The following is a 24,288-nucleotide window of genomic DNA, read 5'->3' on the forward strand; positions in this document are numbered from 1 at the left end:
ATAATCTTCATAATAATTCGTAGAATACTAAAAAAATATTTATTTGAAATCATAATTTAAAATATATTTCACACGCATAGACAATAAACCAATTCGCAATACATATTGCATACTCGATGGTATCATAATTCTTATTATTATGAAAGCCATGGTTTAACCAACTAAGGTTATGTAACACCCATCAGTGGTCGTAAATCAGGCTCAAATTAAGTAGTTCTTCCCTATAGCTATTTGTAATTTTCCTGCAAGTATAGCCGTCCAAAGGCTGTCTTAAAGATGACTTTAAACGTTTTCAGACCAAATCACGTCTCGAAATCGTCTTTAAGATGCCCTTTCGATATTTGTGCTAACAGAGTTACTTCCTATAATAAGAGATCCGCCAGACGCCAATAATTTGAAACTTCTTCTCCTTATGGCTCCCACGCTTATAAGGGAGATATGCCAGAATTTCAAAATTTAATTTACATTAAGTGTAAGCCGTTATTCGCTTTGAACAAGCATAATGAGAAGTGCTACAATTGGCTAGGACGGCTAGAGCTAATTATGGAGCAACTTTGGACTCGAATATCGTGTGTGAACGGCGCTTAATACCGTTCACGTGGATCTCAGTAGAGTCTTAAGGCCGAAGAACATGCCGATTGGCCACATAGTGCCGTATACCTTACGCCATGTAAGAAATCGGCCAATAGGACGAAAATCGGGGGACAAAACTCAGGTTCCCCAGCAATATGGCTGTCAGTATAAATTTGATCCTTGTAACATGCGTTTCTCTCCGAATAATTTGGTGTGTCACTCGTGTTCCTGTCGATTTTTATTAAAGGCCAAACGTGATGTGATTTTTGTAGAATCAACACGGTGGGAAACGGCTATGCGAGTTAGCTGAAGAGGGCTTAACCGTTTAATTATTTTATATAGCAACAAGTAAGCTGCTGCTAAAACTTCTCTCTTGTTGTTATATCCATATTGTGTTGTTCTTTGACTTCGTGTTATGGCATTCAAAGCCGCACATTTTATAGTTCAAACGGCCACTATGGCCAGTGCATTCACGCTTCTTGGTGTATAAAAATACGACCATGGAGATAACGTACTTTGTTACTATTTTCGTGTTTTTTCATCAACATCAACTCTCTCTCTTTCTTTCTTTGCCAAGATACATTCGTTCAAGTTTGTAGCCGCGAGCAAGTGCTTTGTTCCTTTTTAGTAGCCAATTTTATTTTCTCACATATTTACTCTGCTTAGATAATAGAGCACTGACTCATTTAATGCCGTGTAGTAGCAACAATTTAAAAAAAAATTACTCTTTTCTGTTTCAGATATCCAAGCAGAACCTGTCTAAAGTTTAGACGATCATGACATCAAGGTAAGTTTTTTCATCCTTTTTTTTATACATTTTGGTGCACCTGGAGCATTAGCACACAGATAATTATAAGGAAATACATGATGCTAATGCTATAAGCTGCATTATAACTTCTGCATCATTTGAAAATGTCTAGGCTAGACAGACTCTTCATATTACTGGAGACAGGGACAAATGCAGTAACAAAAAGGGCTGCTGCGCTGCAATTGGGAGAAGCACAGAGGCTACACCCACATGAATTGCATCACTTATTAGCTAGAGTCTCGACATTACTAAAGTCACCACAATGGGATACCAGGGTTTCTGCTGCACATGCTGTCCAAGCGATACTAGCGCAAGTCCCACCTTGGGATCCACAGCCATGCAAGCATGCATCTAACGCAGGTACAATTTTATATTGTGCTCACAATGTTCTTTGTAAAACATTGATAGTAATTACATAATTTTTTTGTTATTTGACTAATTTTGTTGTTGTCCCCAGAGAAAAACGTAGCACAGCGCAAAGCAACTAATTACAGATTGAGTTTGGAAGATTTCGATATGAGTCGCATACTCGCTCGTAGTACACATCTCACTGGTTCAGAAGGCAGTGAATATGATCTAGTAGTTTCAGAGGGTGGTGAGCAATCTGCACCCCAACAGTCGGAAAAGATTATTGCGGCCAAACTCGGTTTACATCCCCAGTTAATGGGGATTGATACTGCTGAATTATTTACTGCAGATGACTTGACTCCCGTCGTACCAATACCGCCTAGTAACAAATCACCAGATAAAGTGTCCGTGGATGAGACTCTCCATGAATCTGGTGGATTGAGTAGCCGAGAAATGAATAGAGCACGACGCAAAGTTAGTAATCTTATACATATAATTCGGGCCTACATTAGGCATATCGTTTATTATTTACTAAATAAGGGATTTTTGCATAGGCACGACAGTCCGTATCTAAACAGAGATCTCGGGAGCCAGATGATGCTCAGGAACACAGTTCAAATCGACCAAAAAATCAAATACAAAGTAGCGGTGTTGAAGAACCAATTGCGAAAAAAATAAAGGCGGACGAGGTCACCTCACCAGAAGTTACGTGGAGTTGCGGTCCATCAAGTGAACCCAGTAATAGTGTTCCAGACGGGACAGGGTGTTGGCCGGATTCTACAATCGACTGGCCGTTGGAGTCCTTTGCTGAGACTCTTTGTCAGGATCTCTTCAGTCAAAAGTGGGAAATACGTCATGGTGCCGCGACAGCACTACGGGAACTAGTACGCCTGCACGGGAAAGGTAAAAAGCGATGCTTTCAAATTATTTAGAGCTTCTTCAAAGCTTTCTTGAAAACTCTTAGCTCTATTAAACTAATACTATTCAGGAGCTGGAAAATCAAGGGATCAAACCGTAGAAGAAATGGAGGAAAGTCACCGGCGGTGGATAGTTGATGCTGCACTGCGTTTACTATGTGTTTTGGGACTTGATAGATTTGGAGATTTCGTATCGGATCAAGTAGTAGCACCAGTGCGCGAGACTTGTGCACAGGCCTTGGGTACTCTGTTGCGACTGATGCCGAACGACGATGCTGTTATGGGAGTGCTGGCCGTAATGCTAAAACTTCTGGAACATGACGAATGGGAAGCAAGACATGGAGCTTTGCTGGCCCTGAAGTATCTACTGGCTGTGCGCGATGATCTTCTCGACGAAATATTACCAAAAGCATTTCCCGCGGCAATGCGAGGACTCGCTGATCCGGTAGACGATGTCGGCGCTGCGGCAGCAAGCGCTCTCATACCGGTTGCCTCTTTTTTACCCAATCTTCTTGACTCCACCCAACTCGAGGCTGTCATATTACGTTTGTGGGAGCTACTGCGTGAACAAGATGATCTAGCTGCTGCTTGTAATAGTTTCATGGGACTTTTAGCTGCTGTGCTGTCGCTACCTGCAGCACGCGCCTGCTTGGCACCGCAACCTCTGTATCAGGTAATCACAGTAAATCACTGCCATAGAGTGTAATACAATTTTACTTGGAAAATTAATGGTATTTGAATGCATTCCCCATCAAAGGTATTACCACGACTGTGGCCATTCCTCGGTCATTCAAGCTCAAGTGTGCGAAAGGCCACATTACAGACTCTGCAAACCCTAACGGGAGAGGATGAAGAGCATAACAAGGACAGAAAAAAACGTTGGGGCGAAGGAGGCAGCGTTGTTCTGCAAGAAGCCCTGCGACAAGTGTTTCAGAGAGTGTTGATAGAGCATGTCGCGGCTATTCAAGAAGTTGCTGAACGTGTCTGGGAGAATCTGCTTGTGCATAGCGATTTAGAATTACTTCTACACGCAGCCTGTCCTTTAGTGAGCACCTGGTTGTGCTTTGCTATGCAACCAGAACACGCGCCGTTTAATCCTGCGCTATTGACTGCCATAGTGGCGCAGCCCAACACCAGGTAGATTAAGCGTAATCATACCGCTTCAGAGCAGCACATGATTTTATATTTCTCACCGTCCACTTCCTAAATTTTGCTTTTACAGAGGAGCAAAAACTGGTCAGTCTGTCGGAAACGGTGATGGACAATCCGATTCTGGAAGTAATAGCAATGCCAGCGGGAGCGCAAAGTCAACTTCTGAATTTAAAGTCTATATTGGTGGAATCGAGACTGTAGCTCAAAGCACTAGACATTCTAACGTGGTGCGAGCACGCTGTATGGCTGCCAGAATGCTCGGCTTGCTTTCACGCTACGTTGTACAACCAGCACCTGGTGTAATTTACACACCTGATATACCTAGTCCCGCTCTGTGTTATGCTAAAGTGCTTCTGGCACATTTAACATCGAGATCGGCCCTTCAGCGCACTATTGTTGGTCTTACTATGGCTCACTGGGCTGCTCTTGAGCATCCTAATCCACCTGCAATACCAAATATTCTCAGGTAGCTTTTTTAAAATGCCTAAAAAAATACCTTAATGTTTATAAAATCTGTACAGAGTTTCCTTTTTCTTCTAGGGATAAACTGTTAGGTTGCCTAAACGAATGTGTGTATTACGACGAAATAGCAGGATCTTTTACTAGATTATTACACGATAGCCGAGATTACATCGCTACGTTGAAGCATTACAAATTGCCCCTTCCCGTGGATGTCGATACAACCATCGGAGTTATGACACTTGAGCAGATAGCTACTCTGGCCGGGAAGGCAATTCCTGGTGCGTCGATTGTTAATAATTCCGGCGGAGCTCCTGGAACGACTGGAGGCGGTAGTAACGGTAACCCAGTAATTGTCAAGTTAAAACCAAAGCTGATAGAAAGTCTCGAGGAACGGAGACGTGCCCTAGAAATTGGGGCAGCTGCAACGGCGGCGCAACAGCAAAGCTTACATGTGATGTCAATGGCGGCACTGGCCGGTGCCGCTACTATGCTACACTGCCTGCCAGAATTTCCACAGCCATTGAATCCTCTGGTTAAACCATTAATGGAAGCCATCAAGCGCGAGGAAGACGAAGAGTTGCAGAAATTGGCTGCAAAACATTTAGCTCATCTTGTAGATCTCTGTGCAGATCGTCAACCCTCCCCTAATCCGAAGGTTTGCTCTCACCACTCGGAAGAACATTTATTTTGATAGAAATGCAATGTAACTAGTAATATTTCTTCTACAGATTGCAACAAATTTATGCACATTTTTGTGCTCGGACGTAGAGTTCACGCCACGTGTACAGGGAACAGATTCCAATCCTTTCAACGGTATCCTTACTCTAAATAATCGTCAACGTTACGTCGAAAGAGTGGCTTACAATCGTGGAGCAGGAAGTGGCATCGGTGGTGGTAGAGGTCCAGGAAGACCTCCAGCTACCGATATTCCTCTGGAAGAATTATTAGCCTGCGAGGAACCGGAGGCTAAAGCTTGCAGAACACGTCGTCGAGGAGCAACTTTGGCTCTTACAGCTATAGGTACAACATATAAGTGTTCGAAGCGACCTACTTTAGTTACGCCAATGTTTTCTTACATTCTATTTGCCCAATAGCTACTTTGTTGGGAGCCCAGTTACCGACACGTCTGCCGCATCTCTGGGAATTACTATTTCCAACGGTATTGCGTAAAAGTGGCGCGGATAAGGATGATACTTCTCGCGAGGACTGTCAGGACGAAGCAAATCAGCTAGTCTTTGGATTGCAAGTCTTGGAAATCGTCACACCTAGTCTACATGGTACCCTTCTGCCTCCTGCACTGGAGTGTTTGCCCAGGCTCTGTGCGCTACTCGCTCATCCTTACAAGGCTGTTAGACACATGTCTGCAAGATGCATTGCAGTGCTGGCCACCCTTGAAACAGAGCAGGTATTTTTCTTTAGTCCTCACTGTGACTTTTAACAGGTCTATTGACAAAAATTTCACGTTGTGTCATCCAAATCGTAGACTATGGCACACGTAGTGCGCAGTGTCATTCCCCTTCTGGAGACCAGCAGTGCTAAAGATTCAGGCAGTTCCACGATAGCAGCGCCTAACGAAGTCGATGCTAGACGACAGGGTGCTGCGGAGGCCTTGACGTGTCTTGTGGAAAGTCTAGGTGTCAAAGTCGTACCGTATGCCGTTTTGTTCATGGTGCCGTTGTTGGGACGGATGAGTGATCAGAATCAAGCGGTGAGACTCGCGTGCAGTTCCACATTTGCAACTCTCGTGCAACTGCTGCCACTTGACCCTGGTGGGATTGGAGATCCTCCACATCTTGTGTCAGTTTATTCAATATTATTTATGTTCTAAGCATAAGTGTGATCAGCATATTGCGTGTAACTTAGTACCCATTTTATATTAAAGTGAGGAGAAGACACAGGAGAGACGCTTCCTGGAACAACTACTTAATCCAAGTAGCATTCCTGACACGGAACTCACTGTTCCTGTGGCTGCCGAATTGCGGGCCTATCAACGTCAGGGTTTAAACTGGCTGGACTTTCTCAATCGGTATCAACTCCACGGTGTTCTCTGTGATGATATGGGATTGGGAAAAACTCTGCAAACTCTCTGTATCCTCGCTCTGGATCATCATCGAAATCCGCAAGCGCCAGCAAGCTTGGTAGTCTGTCCACCTACTCTGACCGGTCACTGGGTTTACGAAGCAAAGAAATTCCTGCAGAAGCGCGATCTCTCGGTGCTTCACTATTTCGGTAATCCGTTGGAACGCGAAAAATTTCGATCAAGAGTAGCGCAACATAGACTCGTAGTTACCAGCTACGACATTATTCGCAAGGATGTAGAATTCTTCGAAGCTGTACAATGGAATTATTGCGTCCTGGATGAGGGCCACGTTATTAAGAATGGAAAGACAAAGAGCGCTAAAGCTGTCAAAAGACTTCACGCGCACCATAGGCTCATCCTTTCGGGAACACCTGTGCAGAATGACGTTCTTGAACTTTGGTCCTTATTCGATTTCCTCATGCCAGGATTTCTTAGTAGTGAGAAACAGTTTGCAGCAAAATACTCACGACCCATATTAGCCTGCAGAGAACCCAAAGCAGGACCCAAGGAGCAGGAAGCCGGAGCACTTGCGATGGAAGCTCTACACAGACAGGTACTTTTTTTCTTTGGTCATACAGACATTCCTTGCTATGACATTCGCATTGATTTCATTTTAAATGTGCAGGTATTACCTTTCTTACTGAGACGCAACAAGGAAGATGTATTACAAGATCTACCACCGAAAATTACTCAAGATTATTACTGCGACCTGTCACCACTGCAGCGTCGTCTGTACGAAGATTTTCGTACGCGACATTCGGCTGCTCTTCAGCCACTATATTCTTCGTCCACTACATCCACGCCATCCTCTACGAGTAATCCACGAGGAGGTCACGTCTTTGAAGCATTGCGATACATACGTAACGTATGCAATCATCCTAAGCTGGTACTCAGTCCGCGTCATCCCCAATATCAGCAGGTCAGTACATAGAATATCTCCAATGTAGAACGAGTCACGCGTCAAATCAATGAACCCCAACAATACATGAGAATCTCTTGAACACGTTAGGTTTGTGCTCTCCTGAAGCAGCAGCAAAGCACATTGGAGAATATAGAGCACGGTGCAAAGCTGCCCGCTCTTAAGCAGCTTTTACTGGACTGTGGTATCGGCCAACCCCAGCCGCAACAACAGTTAAACAAAAATTTGACTTCTGCCGTTGTTGGGACCGATGGCCAACAGCAGCAGCAACAACTAGTGAGCCAGCATCGTGCTTTGATATTCTGTCAGTTAAAGGCGATGTTGGACATCGTGGAAAACGATCTGCTGCGTACTCATCTACCAACAGTGACTTACCTTCGACTAGACGGAAGCATACCGTCTACACAGAGACACTCGGTCGTTGCACGCTTTAACGCCGATCCATCTATAGACGTTTTGCTGCTGACCACTCAGGTCGGTGGTTTGGGTTTGAATCTAACAGGAGCCGATACTGTCATATTCGTTGAGCATGACTGGAATCCGATGAAGGATCTACAGGCAATGGACAGAGCTCATCGTATCGGCCAGAAGAAGGTGGTGAATGTCTATCGCCTTATAACAAGATCTACCGTCGAGGAGAAGATTATGGGATTGCAAAAGTTCAAACTTCTCACTGCAAATACCGTCATTTCTACTGAGAATGCTTCTTTGGAGACTATGGGCACTGAGCAGGTAAATACAGCGATGGTGATACAGCCAGCGTAAAATGTGTAGATATTGTTGAGAGACTTTAAGTTTGAAATATTGTTTTAGCTATTCGACCTGTTCTCCTTGGACAATGGAAAAAAAACAGAGTGTCAAGAAGACACTGGTTCACAAAAAGTCGTCGGGGTTTCCGGTGTAAGTCGATCCGTACTTGAAATCCTGCCAGAACTCTGGGAGCAGCAGCAATATGACGATGAGTACGACTTAGATTCGTTTTTGTTGACGTTGAAGGCTGATGCTTAATAAGATTAAAATACCCTAAGATGTATAGAGTCTTCGAACCATTGTAAATTAAGATTAATGATTTATTTAAGATTATAAGCACACACTCAAAAAGTTTTGCGGAAATGAAATATTCTCTGTGCGGGAAAGGAACGGTTTTGTCCATGTTGTACAGCAAGATTCATCTGTAGTGGATTTTTGTGAGAAAAGATATGAAAGTTCATATTGATAAGGACTTTAAAGATGGAAAGAAAGAAAAATGCAAAAAAGACATGTATATCATAACGAGAAAAGACTCAAAGTTAAGTAGATTATATGGTGTAACGATAAATACCACATAAGCGAGTTCTCTTTTTTTTTTCTTTATTTATAACTTATAAAAATGATGACACAATTACAATTCTGTACTTGTACCAACAAAATTACTGCGGTCCGTGGTTGTTTGATATCTACCGATCGCGACCAATTTGGAAATTGACCGATTGATTGGCAGGATGCCAATTGAGAGAAACAGAGAAGGGGATTTCACCAAAATGAAGACGATAGCGTCTCTTCTCTAACATCAACGTTTATCGGAATAGGTTCAGGGACCCACCAATTGGGACATCTGCAGGCTGACAAGGAGACTGCCTGGCCGATTCTTTGGCTACTGGATACTCCTCAGACAATACGTGTTTCCTTCGATTAAAATATTCTTATGCCCATATTTACAATTTTGCTTTGTACTTGGGGTCCAAATTACTGGCGGCAAATATATTGTGCGGATCTAAATGAGCTTTAGTCGCTCGGTAAAGACTAACGCCAAGTTCACCAACGGCTTCCGGATAGAAGCAAGCGCGCATCTTGCCCACTCCGTGATGATGAGACAAGGAACCACCATTAGCAAGAATTTCCTCACGGGCCGCCTCTTCGATGGCTTCGTAAGCTCTTACAGGATCTCGAAGACCCTTATAATTGAAGGCCATGTAAAAGTAGATGCAACAGCCGGCATCGTATGTTTGAGTGACACGACAAGAAATCAAATGTTTCTGAATTCCATGAGCTTTACAATCACGAGTGACTCGAGCTTTAACGTTACGGCACAACGCGTAAGCTCGGTCCCACGAAACGGATGTTTCAAAAGATTCCGATAAGACACCGTACTCAAGACCCAGATCACGTATATATGCGATGACGAAAGTTAAAGTATAGCCGCGTTCGCCATTGGTCTCACCGGCGGGAATGCCGCCAAATTTTTTAGCGGCCTCGTAAATCTTGCGTTCCTGGACTGCCACATCAACCTCCGTCGCACCCTCGAAAAGCAACGTCGCGACACATATATTCTCCCATTGAAAACCTTTAATTCTGGTAACATATGCTTGCTTCAGCCCTTGTAGAATTGAACTACCCCAGCCAGTTTCTGGACGCAGAGCTTGGCCGAATTTGAACTGCTCATTGTCCATCAGACGAATACTGGCTGGCTGACATCGTAGTCTCGCTACCTGCGAAAATAAAAAAAAACTAACAGTTTTTCCATTGCTTTGATTTTGCAGCAGATCGATCGTTTACAATTTGTATTGCGTATGTGTTAAATATGGCGGGTGGAATACCTCTCGCATGGCTCGTACGCCGCTCTGGAAATCAGGAAAGACAATGCTGCCGTATTTGATGATATTTGGCATTGGTCGGACTTTTAGAACAACCTGAGTAACGACGCCGAGAGTACCTTCGCTACCGAGGATCATGTGGTCGAAATCTGGACCACAGGAGACACGTGGAACTTGAGCGCCTCTTTCCAAAGTGGACACAGGATCGTCCACTCGGCCCGTCACCATTCTCACTCTGACTACAAGATCTTCAATATTTCCATAAGTGTTTTTCTTCATGCCACTTGCTCTCGTAGCGACCCATCCACCCAAACTGTTTTTTATTATTACAAATTTTCATATTATTGGTATCTTATAAGAGGATAATGCCGCAGGCATTGTTTAACAAGGTTTAGATTTACCTAGAAAATTCATAAGAATCCGGCTCGTGGCCAGTCGTCAAACCTCGCAACCGAAGTTCTCGTTCTACGTCTTGACCTATAATTCCCGCCTCAATACAAGCAATCAGGTTCTCTCTGTCAATCCAGAGTATCCGATTCATCTGCGAGGTGTCCAAGGAAATAATTGTTCTGCGTTCCTGCACGGGACAACTGGCTGCCCCGCTGACACTCGTGCCACCCCCAAACGGAATGCAAGCCGCTCCAAACTCCGCACATGCTTTCACTATCCTTTCAACGTCCTCGTGTGATTCTAAGGACGAAAGCAAGTCGTTAATCATCCGCTATCACCATCGCATCAATATCGAGAAGATCCCGAAAGCAACTTACTGGGCCAGAGAACCACGTCAGGTATTCGCTGGAAGCATCCCTTCCTCAGGACGAAGATCTCACGCAGCGTGTGTCCGTGGGCTCTGATAAGGCGGTCGAGGCCATTGGTTGAATAGTCAATTCCAAGTTTCTTAACGGCCTCGAGCAATTCCACCGAAAGAATTGGTTCCGGGAAGTTAGTAGGCAAGGGCTGGGCCTCGTCTCTTATAGACAAGTCGACGTCAAAAACTTCTTGGACCCATCGCGTGAAGTATGGTAATTCTCGACTACCAATGGGGTACCTAGAAGATAGCACAAAAGCTTTATCGTTATAGTCATGGCGTTAAACGTAATTGAACGTAATTATAACGTATCGCTAGAACGCTAACTATCGGCGCAATTGTTACCTGCCAGTTTTTTAAACTATCTTATCTTTCTTATCTCCTTAAATCGACACGTGTGAGATATTAGTGTTCCATCAAACGAGGTAAACTAAAAACTTTTTATTTGGAATATCTGGATGCCGAAAGTCGTTTATATTTTTCCTTAAAAATGAATTATTGATTAAGTTTCACGAACGACAGTTTAATAATTATTCTGAACACGTTAACGAATACCGAACGGATATGTGAATATTTAAAATGTTAATCAGACACAAATGAGGTACAGAGTTATTAATATATAGCAATTAATAACCATTTGACCGGATACTAAGAAGACAAAATATTTAAAATGGAATGCATGGCACGTATGAGTCTGACGAAACCGAATGCATTGCCTTTCATCTTAACGTAGGAGAAGATGATAATTTTCTTTGATGAATGTTTACCAATTCCATAAAGTATTTACACAAAAGATAGCTCGTTTGCCTTCGCACCACCGAGCTTCGGCTGACCTCAGCTGAGCAAATATTATCCAGCAGGTTTAGAAGCAAAATTCCTTTGTGACATGTTGCCATTTTCATAGGGCCTATCGTGTACGAATCTTTTCGACCTGACACACTTATACCTAGAGCTAAAGTCCAAAAGGAGGAACTTTAGGTGCCAATTGTATAATACAATTACAAGGAAACGTCGGGATGGAATGTCGCCTTTTACTTATTCAAACATGTGTATTTTTCTCACTCACCTGGTACCAGTAAACGATATAATACCCTTCTCATTGACACGAAATTGAGAGTCCTTGTAGCCCCAGCCATTCCACTTGAGCAATTCTTGCCTTGAAAATATTGATAAAAACAATTGTCAAGTAAAAATGCAGTGCGCTTTATTTTCACAGCGCCCATTAGTCTATCTTAAAATGCAAGCTGAATTGGCGCCATGGGCGATCGACCATATCACGTGACTGATAATTATAACCAATCAATCTGACTCTCCATTTTTCCGAAAGAAGCGCAGATAGTTAAGAATACAAATCCAAAAATGAACCACGTTTGGAGACGAACGTGACATGTCCGTTAATTGAAAACGGAAGATTCTCCTTTTGATAATGTGATGTCGATGTATCGATTCCCATTGGAGAGTCGCACGTGAGAGTCTGATCGATCGGTTTTCTAGACTGGCATGGACTGGCAACGTGTAAAAGATTCTGGGAGAAACAACTCCGAAGACCAGAGACGTCGTGAGTCATTGCTGAATCGTGATCGCGAGCTCGAGGCGTGGCTACACTCAATCTAGAATGCAGTTCCCAAGTTCTCTATCTTGATAATTATAATTAATATAGAGGTCATAGGGCGCGTTTCGACTGAGCGAACATCTATGAGTGCATCTTCATGGACTGACCTGATTTTCGGAATGGCACTCTCGAAGTTGATCGACTCGTTACCGCTCATCGTCCGATCGCCACTCGACAATCTCGGTACCGGCTTCCTCAGCACCTCTTCTCTTGGCGAAGAGCCTAACCTTTTGAGCGCTTGCTGGAATTGTCGTGCGACTGCGACTGCGATACGGCAGTCGGCACGCTGTGTTGACTATCAGCACGCACCGGCAAACCAAATTTAAATCGATAGAGCCCCCGCCCAATAGAGTTCCGCCTACCGCCGAGGTGTCGAGACCTAACCTGCTGCTCGAGCTAACCAATCCGCTTCTTACTAGACTTCGTTTACGACAAATCGTCTCTTCCACGTTCATTTTTCCCGGCACTTTCCTCATTTTCCGTCTGCACCTCTCCACATGTCTCTGCATGACTCCGCACTCGTTACTTTCCTACTGCTTCCACGAATAGCTGATGCTTCTACAATACGGAGCGTGCAAACAATTCAAATATTTATATTTAACGAAACTATTTAACACTCATCAACTTTGGTAGAAAGAATTTGAAGTAATAAATAAGCATTCTCGAGACTCGAAAAGTATTACTGGGATCACACTGGATCACACTCGTGCACACTCATCGTCAAGGATCCAGTTTCATTCAGAATGCTATCACGTTACATCACAGTACCAATATATTACACGTGATTTCTTGCTTTTCACGAGTGAAAAGCCAATTTACCTGGGTTAAATACTAATAGTATTTTCATCCTTAACCCACATTCCATGTTACCTGACATTAACAGACATAACCAAACCTCACTGGACGTAGCACCATATGACACGCGGAAACAAGACACGCAAAAGTATGGCGGCAAAGGTTAAGGGTGTACCAAGAAAGCTTGACGTTAGTCGAACACCAGGACAGCCCAAGAGGCGAAAAAAGATTACTCTCGTGTTTGACGAGGAGAAAAGACGGTAAGGGAATCGCCGCTGCACTTAGACACGATCGCTTATTCCGATAAAAGAAGTATGTCCCTCACACGCTTCGTTGCTCAAAATTTTCGTTTCGCAGGGAATTCCTTGGAGGATTTCACAAACGGAAGGTGCAGCGGCAGAAGAGAGCTCAGGAAGAACTGCAGCGACAATTAAAAGAAGAAAAAAAGAAAATTAAACAAGACGTGAGTTAACATTCTTACTTTCTAAATATTCTTCACTGATACATTTAACCAACATTGAAATAATTTACTTTCCAGGCCCGAGAACGATACAAGAAATTATTATCGCGACGAGATATACCGGAATTAGAGGAACTGTTATCGAAAGAGGAGTACGAGGTAGAAGGACGTACGGTCAGCATTTTGGAAGTGAACGTCGCTGATTTGGCGGAAAAAGCCAATTGGATAGGCCAAAACAAAGTTACTTATGAGGGCGACGAAGATACAGAAAAGCAAAATGAGGAACAAGCAGACGAAGATGGAGATGAGATGATCGCCGGTATGGAATTAACTGTGGAGCCAAAACAAAAAAATAGAGGAGTACAAGCACCAACCAGTATGGATTTTGGCACAAAAAAAGAAGTTAAACGTGCGGTAAAGCGTGCCGCTTTAAAGCAAGTGCAAAAAAGTAAAGCCTTTAAATTGAAGCAAAGATTAGAACGTCAAAAAAATAAAAAACAGTCTATGCAGCAGAAGAGGCGGAATGAGAAAATAGTGAAGAAACGTGAAGGGCAATTAAAAAAAAGGAACTATTGAAGATTTATGACTAATATATCTTTTATGGTTTACATTAATAAGACTTATACTTTAAGGCAAAAAGAAATATATTTGTCATGACTATGTTTTGGCTGTAGAATTCTCTCTTGCATAAGGACACAGATCTTTGTTAGAGCACTTGCTGCATTTAGGAAATCTCGGTAGACAGATTTCTTGACCAAATCCAACTAGCAAATGATTAATTTCGCTCCAAAGATGGTGTGGAAGCCATTCTTCCAAACTCATTCTCGTTTCTTCTGGAGTTTTTGTTGGCTTTTTAACCCATTGTAAGCGATTGCATATACGATGTACATGTGTATCCACGCCAATGCCTGACACTTTACCCCAAGCAATTTGCATACATATGTGTCCCATCTTTGGTCCTACCCCAGGCAACTGGCAAAGTTCGTTTATTGTTTTAGGAATATCTCCCTGATAACGTTTAATTAAAATTTCAGAAGTTTTCTTAATGTACTCAACCTTGCGCTGAAAAAATAATCATTTAATATTCATTCACTTTTGGATACAGGGTAATGTATTACCTTCCAGAAGCCAACCGGGTATATGAGTTTCCCCAGGACATTGTTCGGAGTGGCTGCAATTTCCGATGGTGTACACCCATAGGCTTTAAGCCTTTCCATCGCTGCATGCGTTACTTGATCCTTTGTTTGACTACTCAGCATCAAGGCAATTAAGCATTGATATCTGTTAACTGATGCACTGGCATTAGGATCAGCACATTTGTGGCAACCCAATTCATCAACTGGTGCTGTTTGACTCTTTCGCATATCTTTAATGTTCTGTAGCGTAAGCATCCAATCATCAGGTACCCACTCAGTTTTGCTCTTCTTGACAGCATGCTTGTTATTCTTTGTATTCAAAATTGTCGGTACATTTAGCTTCCCATCACTCTCGTCCAATACTTTCAACACCTTGGACTTTGAAGTGTCCACACTCGTCACGTCGAACTCGTCGAGTTTTACATGATTTGCATCAAATACTGTTGGTATCTTGACCTTCTCGTCCATGACGGTTTCTATATCCGACTTTTCATACCTAATTTTAACAGGAGACCGCTTCTTTGTTTCAGACTTTATTGGTGATAAATTATCATGCTTAAAATAATGTGAAGTATTGGATGAGGATGCATCGGCATCAGTCACCTTCTTTTGACTTCTTAAACACTTCGAAGATGTCAATACATTCAGTTTCAATCGTTTACTCATCCTGAATGACTTATTCGGTTTAATTGACAGGAACTGCCTAACCTAGTTGTAACCTCTTCCCGCTTTCTCTTGTAAACACGGTACTGAAATGCCGATGCCGTATACCTACATATATGCATGTATATACAATATGCGCAACTTCGGCAATTTGACACCTCCTCGTCTTGTTGTCTGCCAGATCATCAGGGAATACAAGGAGGACAAGATATAATAGAGTAACTAATTAATCTAATTAGCATTTTCTTTTATAAGGATTTTCGTTGTTCGAGAAAGGTCCGAACAATGTAAACGTTTTATTTTGTAATCCAAAAATGTATTCGATGTAACTGATAAGAAATGCAAAAGCATTTAAAAATATTTAATAGATCATAATTAAAACGAAAGTATGCAGAGAACATGAAAACCTTCAATGTATTCTTTCAGTCGTTTATTTGTTTTGCGTATACGGTACTTACTTAAAATACGGTACATGTCCGACAAACGTACAGTTCTCCATATTAGCGCTAAATACATGATTTATGTGGTAAGTTTTCTTTACCTAATGGTATGTCAATAACGATGGACGGAGTGGACATTACATGCAAACTCGAGAAAAGAAATTTGCATAGTTTGGGCGGGGGGGAAAGGATTAAAAAGGCTGAGGTCTGCCGGTGCACTAAAAGTTCTGGTTTTATCACTACGCGAATTCCATATTATTATTCGGTACGAAATACCGACATAATTGGCCTACCAAGGAGGCAGAATTTTAATGCCTGATGTAAGTAATCTTGAATCTACGAATTCGGTACTAGGTGCAAAATAGCGAGATTGCCTCGAGACGGACTTGATTGTAGGTGAAGAAAGTCAAAGTGGAATTAAAAGTAAAAACGTCAAGGATTACAGAATCCATACGGATGGACGAACAGAAGAGCGAGGAATAATTGGCAAGTGGAGAAACACAAGCTTTTTTCACCCAAGAGGACCAGCAACTTGTATGGATGCCAAATTAAGCAAAGTCCACCCTTCGCTGCACTATAGTACTCAGAGATCTGTTAGTGTTTCGTACTCATCCTGGAATCTGGTTAGCGATGGCATGAGCACCACCCGATGATCCAACGGGCGCAGCCGATTCTTGCATAAGAGTGCGCGTCTCTTCCTCCTGATCGGAGAGTGGTATCGCCGGTGTCTCGTGCGCGTTCACCTGTTGACTCGGCAGCTCCGTGAGTACAGGCCCGTACTGCGAAGTGGAACCCACCAGCAAGTCAGTCGATGGATTCAAACCGCCCAACATCTTTCCTCGTAGCAACGCGTACATAAGGTAAAAAAGGAACCAACGAACGAAACAGAAGATGGTTCGGTAAGGTCGAACGAAGCAAGATTTTAACGACGGGTGAGTACCCGAGCCTACGCACCTGTCCACTGCCACCTGACAGGCCGCTGCGTGGTGATTTGCTGGGACGGAAAAATCTGAGCCATGCCCAAGCGCAGCCTGCAAGAACTCCAACCAACATAAGTGCCGCACCTGCTGCAATGGAACCTCTCGATCCATTATCACCGCGCTCTCCCGTCACACCAGAATCAGCTTCGGGTGTGTTAGCTTCGGGCACCTGATAGAAAAAAAATTGATAAAATTTACCTCTAAAATAAATTCTGTACTGCAATATACCATAAAATGTATAACTTATACAATAAATACCTTGTGCGCGTTCTCCACCGAGACCAGATTGACAAGCATAGTCGTGAGTCCAGATACAAGCGCCACTAGGGCGATGAGTAGTAGAGCCCACTCAAGCCACTTCCTGGAGCTGACTTTATTTCTAGAAAGTATCCCCAGGAAGCCGCCAACGACTCGGCCACCGCCGCCACCGCCATCGCCACCCGTATCGTATGTATATCCTACAGTGGTAGGTTGATAAACAGCTCCACTGTCCGTCATATCGTGTCTGGTAATATACGTAGTTTTTTCTCTTACTTTCTCACTGAGCCTTGATCGTGAATATCACGCTTTATACTACAACTAAAATACACTACATCCCCAAAAGAATCGTCACTGCGTTCCGTACAGCAGCGTTTTTCACCAGCAACCAGTTTGATAGCCGGTAACAGTGAACTATGTGGTGTGTTTGCTCTGCTCAAGTCTCGTTGAATTTTTCAAAAGTGACACTACTTTACGTTCTCTGATATGACGTGTGCTTCTATCTCCGAATACGGATTGGTATGACTTGGTATGACTTCGCAGCAGCCCACACTTTCTGCACCCTGCTCTGCTCAACACTGCTGCACAATCGCTTGAGGCAGTGCACTCGGATAGTATATACATATAAGCTGTTTCATGTGTGTATGCGACGTCCTCGGCTAGTTCCTGGTACGGCCGACAGGCAGGGACAGCAGTACTCGGGCACTTCGACACGTCACACGTCGACCAATACATTCACTGTTGAGTCCCCGTAGTACTAGAGATGAGTAGGGAGATGCACAACACTACGGTTTTAGGCGATCTGACATATCTGCTGATTGGAGGAGTCAGCCATAAAGAAAGAAAGGGAAGGAAGGTTTTAGGCGATACCAAAAGCATGGCGCTAAATCGTAGCGGCGAGTCTGGAAGCAGGATTTTGTGATCATCGCCTTCGTCGACAAAGCGAATCCCGTCATAGCCGAGCTAAATGTGAACACGAAGGCGCAACTTGGCGGCAGAGGTTCTCCGCTACTCACCGCTGGTTCCCAAAGCAACTCTTAGAACGAGACCAGTAATTACGGATCTTCTCAAGAACTATTGAGAAAGCCTATTGTTGAGGCATTTTTAAGATATTTTTAAGAAAGTGTGGTGCCAACTTGACATCCGTGTAGTATTTTAGTTTTTGAAAAATGTTTCAACACTTGAGGGTACTTGGTCCTCTATGAGGGCATAAAGCTAAAAAGGAATAAGAAGAAGAAGGAAGAGAGAAGAAAAAAATTAGTTGCACAGAAATATTGAAAATTCGAAACATTGAATAAAGATTTTCGAATACTACTAAATATTATTGGATCTTGATTTACTTTCAAAATTTATTCAAAATATAAAATTGAGGTACTACACGGGTGTCAAGTTTACACTGCACTTTCCTAAAAATGTCTTAAAAATATTTCAACGATAGGCTTTTTCAATAGTTCTTGAGAGTTTCTATAGTTCCCGGTCTCGTTCTAAGGGTTGCTTTAGGAACCAGCGGTGAATAGCGGAGAACCTCTGGCCGCCGAGTTACGCATTCGTGTTCACGTTTTGCTCGGCTACGACGGGATTCGCATTGTCGACTAAGGTGAACACGAAATCCTACTTCCAGACACGCCGCTACGATTTAGCGCCATGCTTTTGGTATCGCCTAAAACCGTAGCGTTATGGATCTCGCTACTCATTTCTGATGTGTGGACAATCTTTGATGCACTCTTGCCATTTTTCGAATAGTGAGTGAATGTGACTGGGCATTTCAGTTGTCGTTGTGTGAATAGTTGGAAATCGTTAGAAATCATGTCATCGGTTTTAGTACCCGAAATTCCGGCTCCAGGATTTTCTTTCGATCTCTGTCAGAGGTATGACTTGATATGTGTTTATTTCTAAATGGAATTGGCGTTTGTGCAGCATTAGTTTACTCTTAGCATATAACCTGCAGCAAAGCAATACTGCTGTGTCATTTGGCAGTTGAATTTTTTGAACACAAATTGATGTGGACGATTTAATAGGTAACTCTATTAGAAATACAATAAGGACACTATTCGCTTGGTTACAGGAATAACTTCCTCTCTAAAAAGGGATTTCAGGTACCAAAAGCTATAAAAACTGGTACCACGATTGCTGGTATCGTTTATAAGGATGGGGTAATTCTTGGTGCTGATACAAGAGCAACTGAGGATACCATTGTGGCAGATAAAAACTGTAGAAAGATTCACTACCTTGCCCAAAACATGTAGTATGTATTTTATGAACTTATTGAACCTACTTAGTTGAATCCTAATATTTGTTGTTACATAGTGTTTGCGGAGCAGGAACTGCTGCTGACACTGACATGACTTCTCAGATGATTGCCAGTCAGTTAGAGCTACATCGCCTGAATACAGGACGTATTGTTCCTGTATGCACTGCCAATGCTATGCTCAAACAATTATTATTCCGTCACCAAGGGCATATTGGAGCAGCCCTTGTTCTAGGTGGTGTAGATTTAGATGGTCCACATCTTCACTGTATTTTCCCTCATGGATCCAGTGATACACAACAATATACCACCATGGGTTCTGGATCATTAGCAGCTATGGCAGTCTTTGAGAGTCGCTGGAAGCCTGGATTATCGGTTTGTAGAACAATCATGTCTATGTAGCTGTTTGTTTTGTTCTGTACTATAGATTTGTGGTACTTAATTTATAGGAGGAGGAAGGCAAGGAGTTGGTAGCTGACGCCATTCGAGCTGGTGTTTTTAATGACCTCGCTTCAGGATCCAATGTAGATTTGTGCATCATCCGCAAAGGTTCGGTCGAATATATTCGACCATACGATGTCGCAAACGTGAAAGGAGTGAAGCAATCATCGTACCGTTACAAACGCGGCACGACTGCCGTTTTAGCCCAGACAATTCGTCCAATAATCATCGAGAAGGAAACAATCTGCAAGGTAGACACGGAATCAATGGACACTTCCTCTTAAGTCATGTATACAATGTCTTTTTTTTTAATATTAAATCTTCAATAAATGTCGAATTTGTCAAAATAAACTAGCATTTCAATTTGATCAAATCCTGCTGCATAAAAAAAATATAATTTTTCAAAATAATTTATTGACACAGGAATACGTTCCTCTGTTCTATGATAAGTTCGAACATTGTGCAGACTAGCGATTGCTATAATTGCTCGATACGGCAAGATGTGGTTTAAAATAATCCAGCTGCCTGTTTCAGTCGCTGTCTTCTCCAGGCTGGTAACTTTTCGAATTCAGTAGGCTCCATCTTGAAGACAGTCATAAAGTCATCGAACGTTAGATGCATTTCCTTTCGGGCTACGTCTACACCCCTTGGCAAAGAATCCGGCTCACTTTTCAAAACTTTAAAAGGATATTTGATAAAAGCATCAAATTCAGTAATACTTTTCGTAGATGAAACATTACTTATAATGCGTTCCTGATCTTGTAAGGACAATCTCTGCGATTCGAATGGCTGATGATCGCGGAGAAGATTGTGATTCCAATTTTCGAACAATCCTATAAATGTCGGTGGCTCTACTCCTGAAAAACACAATTACGTAATTCTACGAAAAGTTTAAACGTTATTTCTAATTATTTGAGTACCTTGTCTAACAACAGAGATGGATGTGTTGCGATCCCGACCAGCCGGATGTGTGTACAAGAATGTTGTCGCGCAGTCGATACATTCTCTAAGAGTTTTAATCACCGAATATTTTCCCAGCCATACCCAGACCACATTGCCGGCATCCAGCAACCACGCGGCTTCCGGAAGTAAGGAGCTCTGAGTGAACCCTAAAATTTCTTCGCCTAGAAAGGCTCCTCCTTCCGTATGACAATGATATAAATGATTTTCAGTCTCCTCCATGTCTTCCGTAGTCTCGGTGCCGTAGTTTCCTCGACCTAAATCATCCTTGTTATTTGTGCATTAAATGTTTCTATATTTGATTGTAGTTTATCGATTATGCATACCACCAATCTGCGTCCAGAACTCATCGTCCTCTTTTCCTTCTACAACCAGAGGAGCGGCAGCTGGCGCCAATCGTCGCGACGCCTCTCTAGCATCGCCGGTGCTTCTACCACCACACCAGACTGCAGGGCAATTTGAGAAGAGAACGAAAACTCCACTTGAATCTAAACTACTCGCCCGTAAAGGTCTCTCGACTGCTTTCGACGTATACGGAGTGGATCCTAGGACTCTCACAAGATATTTTTTTGGCGCTGAAAATGAAGGAAATAATTGTATCGCATCGTTATTAACAGTTTGAATTTCTGGAACAGTTGGTTGAAAAAACTTACCCTCATCTCTATGAGGTCCGGCAAGGATTATCAGTTTGCCTGCGTAGATTTGCAGAAGGTGGGCAGGTTCTCTACCTTGAGATGCTTTGACCAATTGGGCCGAAGTGTCTTCGGCCAGGTTGCACGCTGACTCCAAAGCAGCTTCTCGGTCCATGCTGGTGGAATGTGCACCTTCCCAGTAGTATATCTATTTACAGGATTATTAAAACTCAGCCAAATATTGTTTCTCTTTTTCGTAATGCGAAATTATATGGTAATACTCACAATGACTCGACTCCTACGACCAGTGCCATATTCATAGCGCATTACGTAGCACGTTTCAGCATAGTAAATTCCTTTGTTCTCTATTTGAATCATGCCATTTTTTGAATTGACTCTCCAAATTGTCTTCCGAGCGGAACCATCGTCCACTAATTGACACTCGGCAGCCATTCGAGGTCTCTCAGCCATGTAATCTGGTTCGAAACGAGGCGGTAACGTCAGAGGTCGTGTCTTCGGAGGTCCCCAACCGCGCAGCAATGATCTCATCTCCGTTGGCTCCTGACCCTGAACTGCTCTGGCCACAGGAACACTGGGGCTGTATCCTTTTTTCTTGACAAATCCTCTGGCATTTCTGACTGCTTCTAATTTTTCTCTAGCATTTACATCACTTCCGACCCATGCCCAAACGCCTGCCTCTCCGCGATCAATCAGAAATACGGAGGATGCAGACAAATCCGATCTAAAGATTGGACCAGATTTTACTTCGGCTACCTTATACTTCCCAGATTGTTCACTACACCTATAGAGCTTTACTGGGCTCAGTGCCAGAACAGATCCAGGAGAGTGTTCAGGTACGACGGTCCTGGAGTTCAGATCCAAAATGCTGTTGAGTAGATTTCTGTCTTCGTTGGGTAGGGTCTGCTCATAACCATCATCGACGACCACAATACGTCTGTTGCCATTATTCTCTTTTGTAGATTCTAAGAGGTTCCAGGCGTGTTTTTTGTGCAGCGAGTTTGCCGACGAGCCCAACCACAGGAAAACGACGCCCCTTTAATGTGAATTGGATTTTTAACGAGTGCTTAACCCGTTATAAGAGGTTTTCAGAAAATCTGCAGAGTCTATCAAGTACCTAGATTGGAGGTCTATGAGGATAACATCCCTAGAACTAAAATTCTCCCATCGAACGCTATTCAGTTCGGTCAGGATCGGCATGCTCAATCCAGTTACTCTGTGCAGTGTGCAAGTGGGACGATCCTGGTGGATGTTCTCGATAACCAGTTTATGCCGGAAGTAGGCAAGAAATCTGGGACTTTCGCGACCCTGTGCTTCTCGCAGAAGAATAGTCGCTGACACCAGTGCATCCAATTCTGCTGCTCTCAGAGCAGCCGCTCCTGAGATAGTCGCGTCGCAAGATGATCCGATCCAAAAATGAATACATCTTACAGCCGGATCCTTCACTTCCTTTGACTATATTTTCAATTTAAATGCGGAATTAACTGTGTACTTTGCTATGTCGAGTTTATGGATGAGAAGCGGTGAATGAAATTACCGATATTCCAGGGTAGGGAGGATTGCCATCCTTAGATGTGACTGTATAAATAATATAAGCTGATTCCGAAAGGAACATCCCCATTTTATTTCTGGCCACAGAAATAGCGCGCAGTCCCTACCATAAAGAGCGAGAACTGTGGAATTATATCGTTTAGATAATTTAATCAAGTAATTAAATGGGACCCACCTCAATTCTCCATACGCAAAAAGTGGTGGTATTTTTGGGTACGCTCCTGAAGACCTCACTGCCAGAGTCATCGGAGCAACAACTCCTGTCATCCTGGTTGGAAAATTGAAAATTTTCAGGATTAAGTACGACGGTCAGCGACATGCTCGCAAGAGCATGAAGGTCCTGACGGGATAAAGTTTTGACCAAACAGCTAAAGAGAAAATAAACACTCCGAACTAGTGGAGTCTTTTTCTCGCTCTCTCGTTTGAAGGACTGGCCAGCCAGGTACGTAGCTAGAGCGTGCCTGATTGGCCAAGCAATTGTGTCAAGAGGACTTCGCGTTACGATAAGACGGATCATTAATTTCAGTTAATTCTCCTGTTTAGAGTTCGATATCGGAACAGCTAGTTACTCGTCGTCGATCGGTAAATGAACTTGGTACTGAACCAAAACCATACTCGAAAACTCTATAAAGTCTTGCGCGATATCGACTGAGTTTCAACAAACTGGCAAAATCAGCCGATTAACGGATTTACATTGGCAGGACGAATAATGGCTTCGAGTTATAACATTGTGATCCTGTTATAACTGATACCATTGCTGCCACTTTTACCAGCAGCTCTTGATACCGATTGGCACGTGACGTTGACACTGACAGTCAAGCGCGAGCCAAACAAGATTTCTGGGATATAATAAACCCAAAAATATTCTTTGAATTTTAGAATCATTCGAACCTCAAGCTCCACACTTACCCTTTTAGAGAATCCCATTTTATGGGAAGTTAGATGGGCCCTGGGCCCTTTTCAAGTCGCTATCTCGATTATTCACCAAGCCAATAAAGTCAACGGTTCCTCCAGGTTAGCAAGAGCAAGATGCACCACGCGAACACTGTCTAACAGTTCACCGACAACTGATACGTTTCTGACTAAAAAGAAACCATACGTAGGCTGGACTCGTCCGGAAATGGGCCCGGAACTCCGGGCGGCCACCCGTGACCAACGGGCACCTCATGAATACCCTCCTATACCTCCTATGCGGGTTACACTTACGTTCCCAGTTATCTAACGCACCTGCTGCCTACCTGCCTGCATGAATGTTCCTACCGGCCGCTCTTTGGATTACGAAAACCGTGTTCGGGGCAACAATTTCATTCTTCATTATAGAGTCCTTTTTCGTTTTAGTTTTAAGACTTTCGCAGCCAGAATTCTTATTAAAATTCATGGCTTTCCGAATCAATGGATTTTTTTTAATCATCAAAAATACCAGGTGTGATTTCCAGTCTCTTCATTAGAGATTC

The 24,288-nt window shown here is 43.1% G+C and overlaps 7 protein-coding genes across 11 annotated transcripts; 3 read left to right on the forward strand and 4 right to left on the reverse strand.

The window, feature by feature from the left end:
• The first annotated feature begins 614 nt into the window (after positions 1-614).
• LOC107275071 (TATA-binding protein-associated factor 172) lies at positions 615-8,592 on the forward strand. 2 transcript variants are annotated; one of them, XM_015754832.2, is made up of 16 exons: positions 615-734; positions 1,314-1,360; positions 1,494-1,741; positions 1,839-2,203; positions 2,284-2,632; positions 2,718-3,319; positions 3,404-3,783; positions 3,869-4,264; positions 4,339-4,915; positions 4,989-5,280; positions 5,355-5,665; positions 5,744-6,057; positions 6,143-6,893; positions 6,966-7,259; positions 7,350-7,991; positions 8,073-8,592. In XM_015754832.2, exons 2-16 carry the CDS (start codon positions 1,350-1,352, stop codon positions 8,265-8,267), a joined length of 5,727 nt encoding a protein of 1,908 aa, XP_015610318.1. In that variant the 5' UTR covers positions 615-734; positions 1,314-1,349; the 3' UTR covers positions 8,268-8,592. The 2 variants fall into 2 exon arrangements, with proteins under 2 accessions (XP_015610318.1, XP_015610317.1); XM_015754831.2 differs by lacking the exon at positions 615-734 and adding an exon at positions 747-921.
• Positions 8,593-12,557, reverse strand: LOC107275073 (alkyldihydroxyacetonephosphate synthase). Of its 2 annotated transcripts, XM_015754833.2 has the most exons (6): positions 12,360-12,557; positions 11,707-11,796; positions 10,600-10,880; positions 10,234-10,522; positions 9,836-10,145; positions 8,593-9,727 (listed from the first exon to the last, which is right to left on the reverse strand). In XM_015754833.2, the coding sequence occupies exons 1-6, from the start codon at positions 12,407-12,409 to the stop codon at positions 8,954-8,956; spliced, it is 1,794 nt and encodes a 597-aa protein (XP_015610319.1). In that variant the 5' UTR covers positions 12,410-12,557; the 3' UTR covers positions 8,593-8,953. The 2 variants fall into 2 exon arrangements, with proteins under 2 accessions (XP_015610319.1, XP_024935697.1); XM_025079929.1 differs by lacking the exon at positions 11,707-11,796.
• Positions 12,558-12,698: 141 nt separating this feature from the next.
• Positions 12,699-14,167, forward strand: LOC107275075 (nucleolar protein 12). Its single transcript, XM_015754835.2, has 3 exons — positions 12,699-13,307; positions 13,405-13,510; positions 13,586-14,167. The coding sequence occupies exons 1-3, from the start codon at positions 13,168-13,170 to the stop codon at positions 14,081-14,083; spliced, it is 744 nt and encodes a 247-aa protein (XP_015610321.1). The 5' UTR covers positions 12,699-13,167; the 3' UTR covers positions 14,084-14,167.
• On the reverse strand, positions 14,080-15,589 carry LOC107275074 (endonuclease III-like protein 1). The gene is made up of 2 exons (XM_015754834.2): positions 14,626-15,589; positions 14,080-14,569 (listed from the first exon to the last, which is right to left on the reverse strand). The coding sequence occupies exons 1-2, from the start codon at positions 15,307-15,309 to the stop codon at positions 14,165-14,167; spliced, it is 1,089 nt and encodes a 362-aa protein (XP_015610320.1). The 5' UTR covers positions 15,310-15,589; the 3' UTR covers positions 14,080-14,164.
• A 132-nt stretch (positions 15,590-15,721) lies between these two features.
• On the reverse strand, positions 15,722-17,797 carry LOC107275076. Of its 2 annotated transcripts, none has more exons than XM_015754837.2 (3): positions 16,985-17,797; positions 16,701-16,895; positions 15,722-16,525 (listed from the first exon to the last, which is right to left on the reverse strand). In XM_015754837.2, the coding sequence occupies exons 1-3, from the start codon at positions 17,222-17,224 to the stop codon at positions 16,355-16,357; spliced, it is 606 nt and encodes a 201-aa protein (XP_015610323.1). In that variant the 5' UTR covers positions 17,225-17,797; the 3' UTR covers positions 15,722-16,354. The 2 variants fall into 2 exon arrangements, with proteins under 2 accessions (XP_015610323.1, XP_015610322.1); XM_015754836.2 differs by having other exon boundaries at positions 15,722-16,579; positions 16,985-17,794.
• An 887-nt stretch (positions 17,798-18,684) lies between these two features.
• LOC107275184 (proteasome subunit beta type-7) lies at positions 18,685-20,024 on the forward strand. Its single transcript, XM_015755043.2, has 4 exons — positions 18,685-18,852; positions 19,050-19,229; positions 19,292-19,607; positions 19,682-20,024. Exons 1-4 carry the CDS (start codon positions 18,791-18,793, stop codon positions 19,955-19,957), a joined length of 834 nt encoding a protein of 277 aa, XP_015610529.1. The 5' UTR covers positions 18,685-18,790; the 3' UTR covers positions 19,958-20,024.
• Positions 19,959-23,918, reverse strand: LOC107275183 (villin-1). Of its 2 annotated transcripts, XM_015755042.2 has the most exons (9): positions 23,744-23,918; positions 23,010-23,102; positions 22,821-22,937; positions 22,401-22,738; positions 21,551-22,319; positions 21,287-21,473; positions 20,960-21,208; positions 20,594-20,890; positions 19,959-20,530 (listed from the first exon to the last, which is right to left on the reverse strand). In XM_015755042.2, the coding sequence occupies exons 1-9, from the start codon at positions 23,759-23,761 to the stop codon at positions 20,181-20,183; spliced, it is 2,418 nt and encodes an 805-aa protein (XP_015610528.1). In that variant the 5' UTR covers positions 23,762-23,918; the 3' UTR covers positions 19,959-20,180. The 2 variants fall into 2 exon arrangements, with proteins under 2 accessions (XP_015610528.1, XP_015610527.1); XM_015755041.2 differs by lacking the exon at positions 23,744-23,918 and having other exon boundaries at positions 23,010-23,306.
• Between the last annotated feature and the right edge of the window lie 370 nt (positions 23,919-24,288).

Source organism: Cephus cinctus, unplaced genomic scaffold (genome assembly GCF_000341935.2).
Source record: "Cephus cinctus unplaced genomic scaffold, Ccin1 Ccin1_scaffold0123, whole genome shotgun sequence".
NCBI lineage: Eukaryota > Metazoa > Arthropoda > Insecta > Hymenoptera > Cephidae > Cephus > Cephus cinctus.

Excerpts from the sequence above, each read along its gene's own strand:
- LOC107275071 (XM_015754832.2), top strand. Across the intron at positions 1,742-1,838 it reads CAAGCATGCATCTAACGCAG|AGAAAAACGTAGCACAGCGC; the intron begins GTACAATTTTAT and ends TGTTGTCCCCAG. Across the intron at positions 3,784-3,868 it reads GTGGCGCAGCCCAACACCAG|AGGAGCAAAAACTGGTCAGT; the intron begins GTAGATTAAGCG and ends TTGCTTTTACAG.
- LOC107275073 (XM_015754833.2), bottom strand. The coding sequence starts at position 12,409 with ATGAGCGGTAACGAGTCGATCAACTTCGAGAGTGCCATTCCGAAAATC. Across the intron at positions 11,797-12,359 it reads AGTGCCATTCCGAAAATCAG|GCAAGAATTGCTCAAGTGGA; the intron begins GTCAGTCCATGA and ends AATATTTTCAAG. Across the intron at positions 10,146-10,233 it reads GATTCTTATGAATTTTCTAG|TTTGGGTGGATGGGTCGCTA; the intron begins GTAAATCTAAAC and ends AATAAAAAACAG.
- LOC107275075 (XM_015754835.2), top strand. The coding sequence starts at position 13,168 with ATGACACGCGGAAACAAGACACGCAAAAGTATGGCGGCAAAGGTTAAG. Across the intron at positions 13,308-13,404 it reads TTTGACGAGGAGAAAAGACG|GGAATTCCTTGGAGGATTTC; the intron begins GTAAGGGAATCG and ends TTCGTTTCGCAG. Across the intron at positions 13,511-13,585 it reads AAAAGAAAATTAAACAAGAC|GCCCGAGAACGATACAAGAA; the intron begins GTGAGTTAACAT and ends TTTACTTTCCAG.
- LOC107275183 (XM_015755041.2), bottom strand. The coding sequence starts at position 23,153 with ATGTCGCTGACCGTCGTACTTAATCCTGAAAATTTTCAATTTTCCAAC. Across the intron at positions 22,739-22,820 it reads CTCCCTACCCTGGAATATCG|TCAAAGGAAGTGAAGGATCC; the intron begins GTAATTTCATTC and ends TTGAAAATATAG. Across the intron at positions 20,891-20,959 it reads GTTCTGGACGCAGATTGGTG|GTCGAGGAAACTACGGCACC; the intron begins GTATGCATAATC and ends AGGATGATTTAG.
- LOC107275074 (XM_015754834.2), bottom strand. The coding sequence starts at position 15,309 with ATGAGTAAACGATTGAAACTGAATGTATTGACATCTTCGAAGTGTTTA. Across the intron at positions 14,570-14,625 it reads ACCCGGTTGGCTTCTGGAAG|CGCAAGGTTGAGTACATTAA; the intron begins GTAATACATTAC and ends TTATTTTTTCAG.
- LOC107275076 (XM_015754836.2), bottom strand. The coding sequence starts at position 17,224 with ATGACGGACAGTGGAGCTGTTTATCAACCTACCACTGTAGGATATACA. Across the intron at positions 16,896-16,984 it reads CGGTGGAGAACGCGCACAAG|GTGCCCGAAGCTAACACACC; the intron begins GTATTTATTGTA and ends TTTTTCTATCAG. Across the intron at positions 16,580-16,700 it reads TGTCAGGTGGCAGTGGACAG|ATGTTGGGCGGTTTGAATCC; the intron begins GTGCGTAGGCTC and ends CTACGAGGAAAG.
- LOC107275184 (XM_015755043.2), top strand. The coding sequence starts at position 18,791 with ATGTCATCGGTTTTAGTACCCGAAATTCCGGCTCCAGGATTTTCTTTC. Across the intron at positions 18,853-19,049 it reads TCTTTCGATCTCTGTCAGAG|GAATAACTTCCTCTCTAAAA; the intron begins GTATGACTTGAT and ends GCTTGGTTACAG. Across the intron at positions 19,230-19,291 it reads TACCTTGCCCAAAACATGTA|TGTTTGCGGAGCAGGAACTG; the intron begins GTATGTATTTTA and ends GTTGTTACATAG.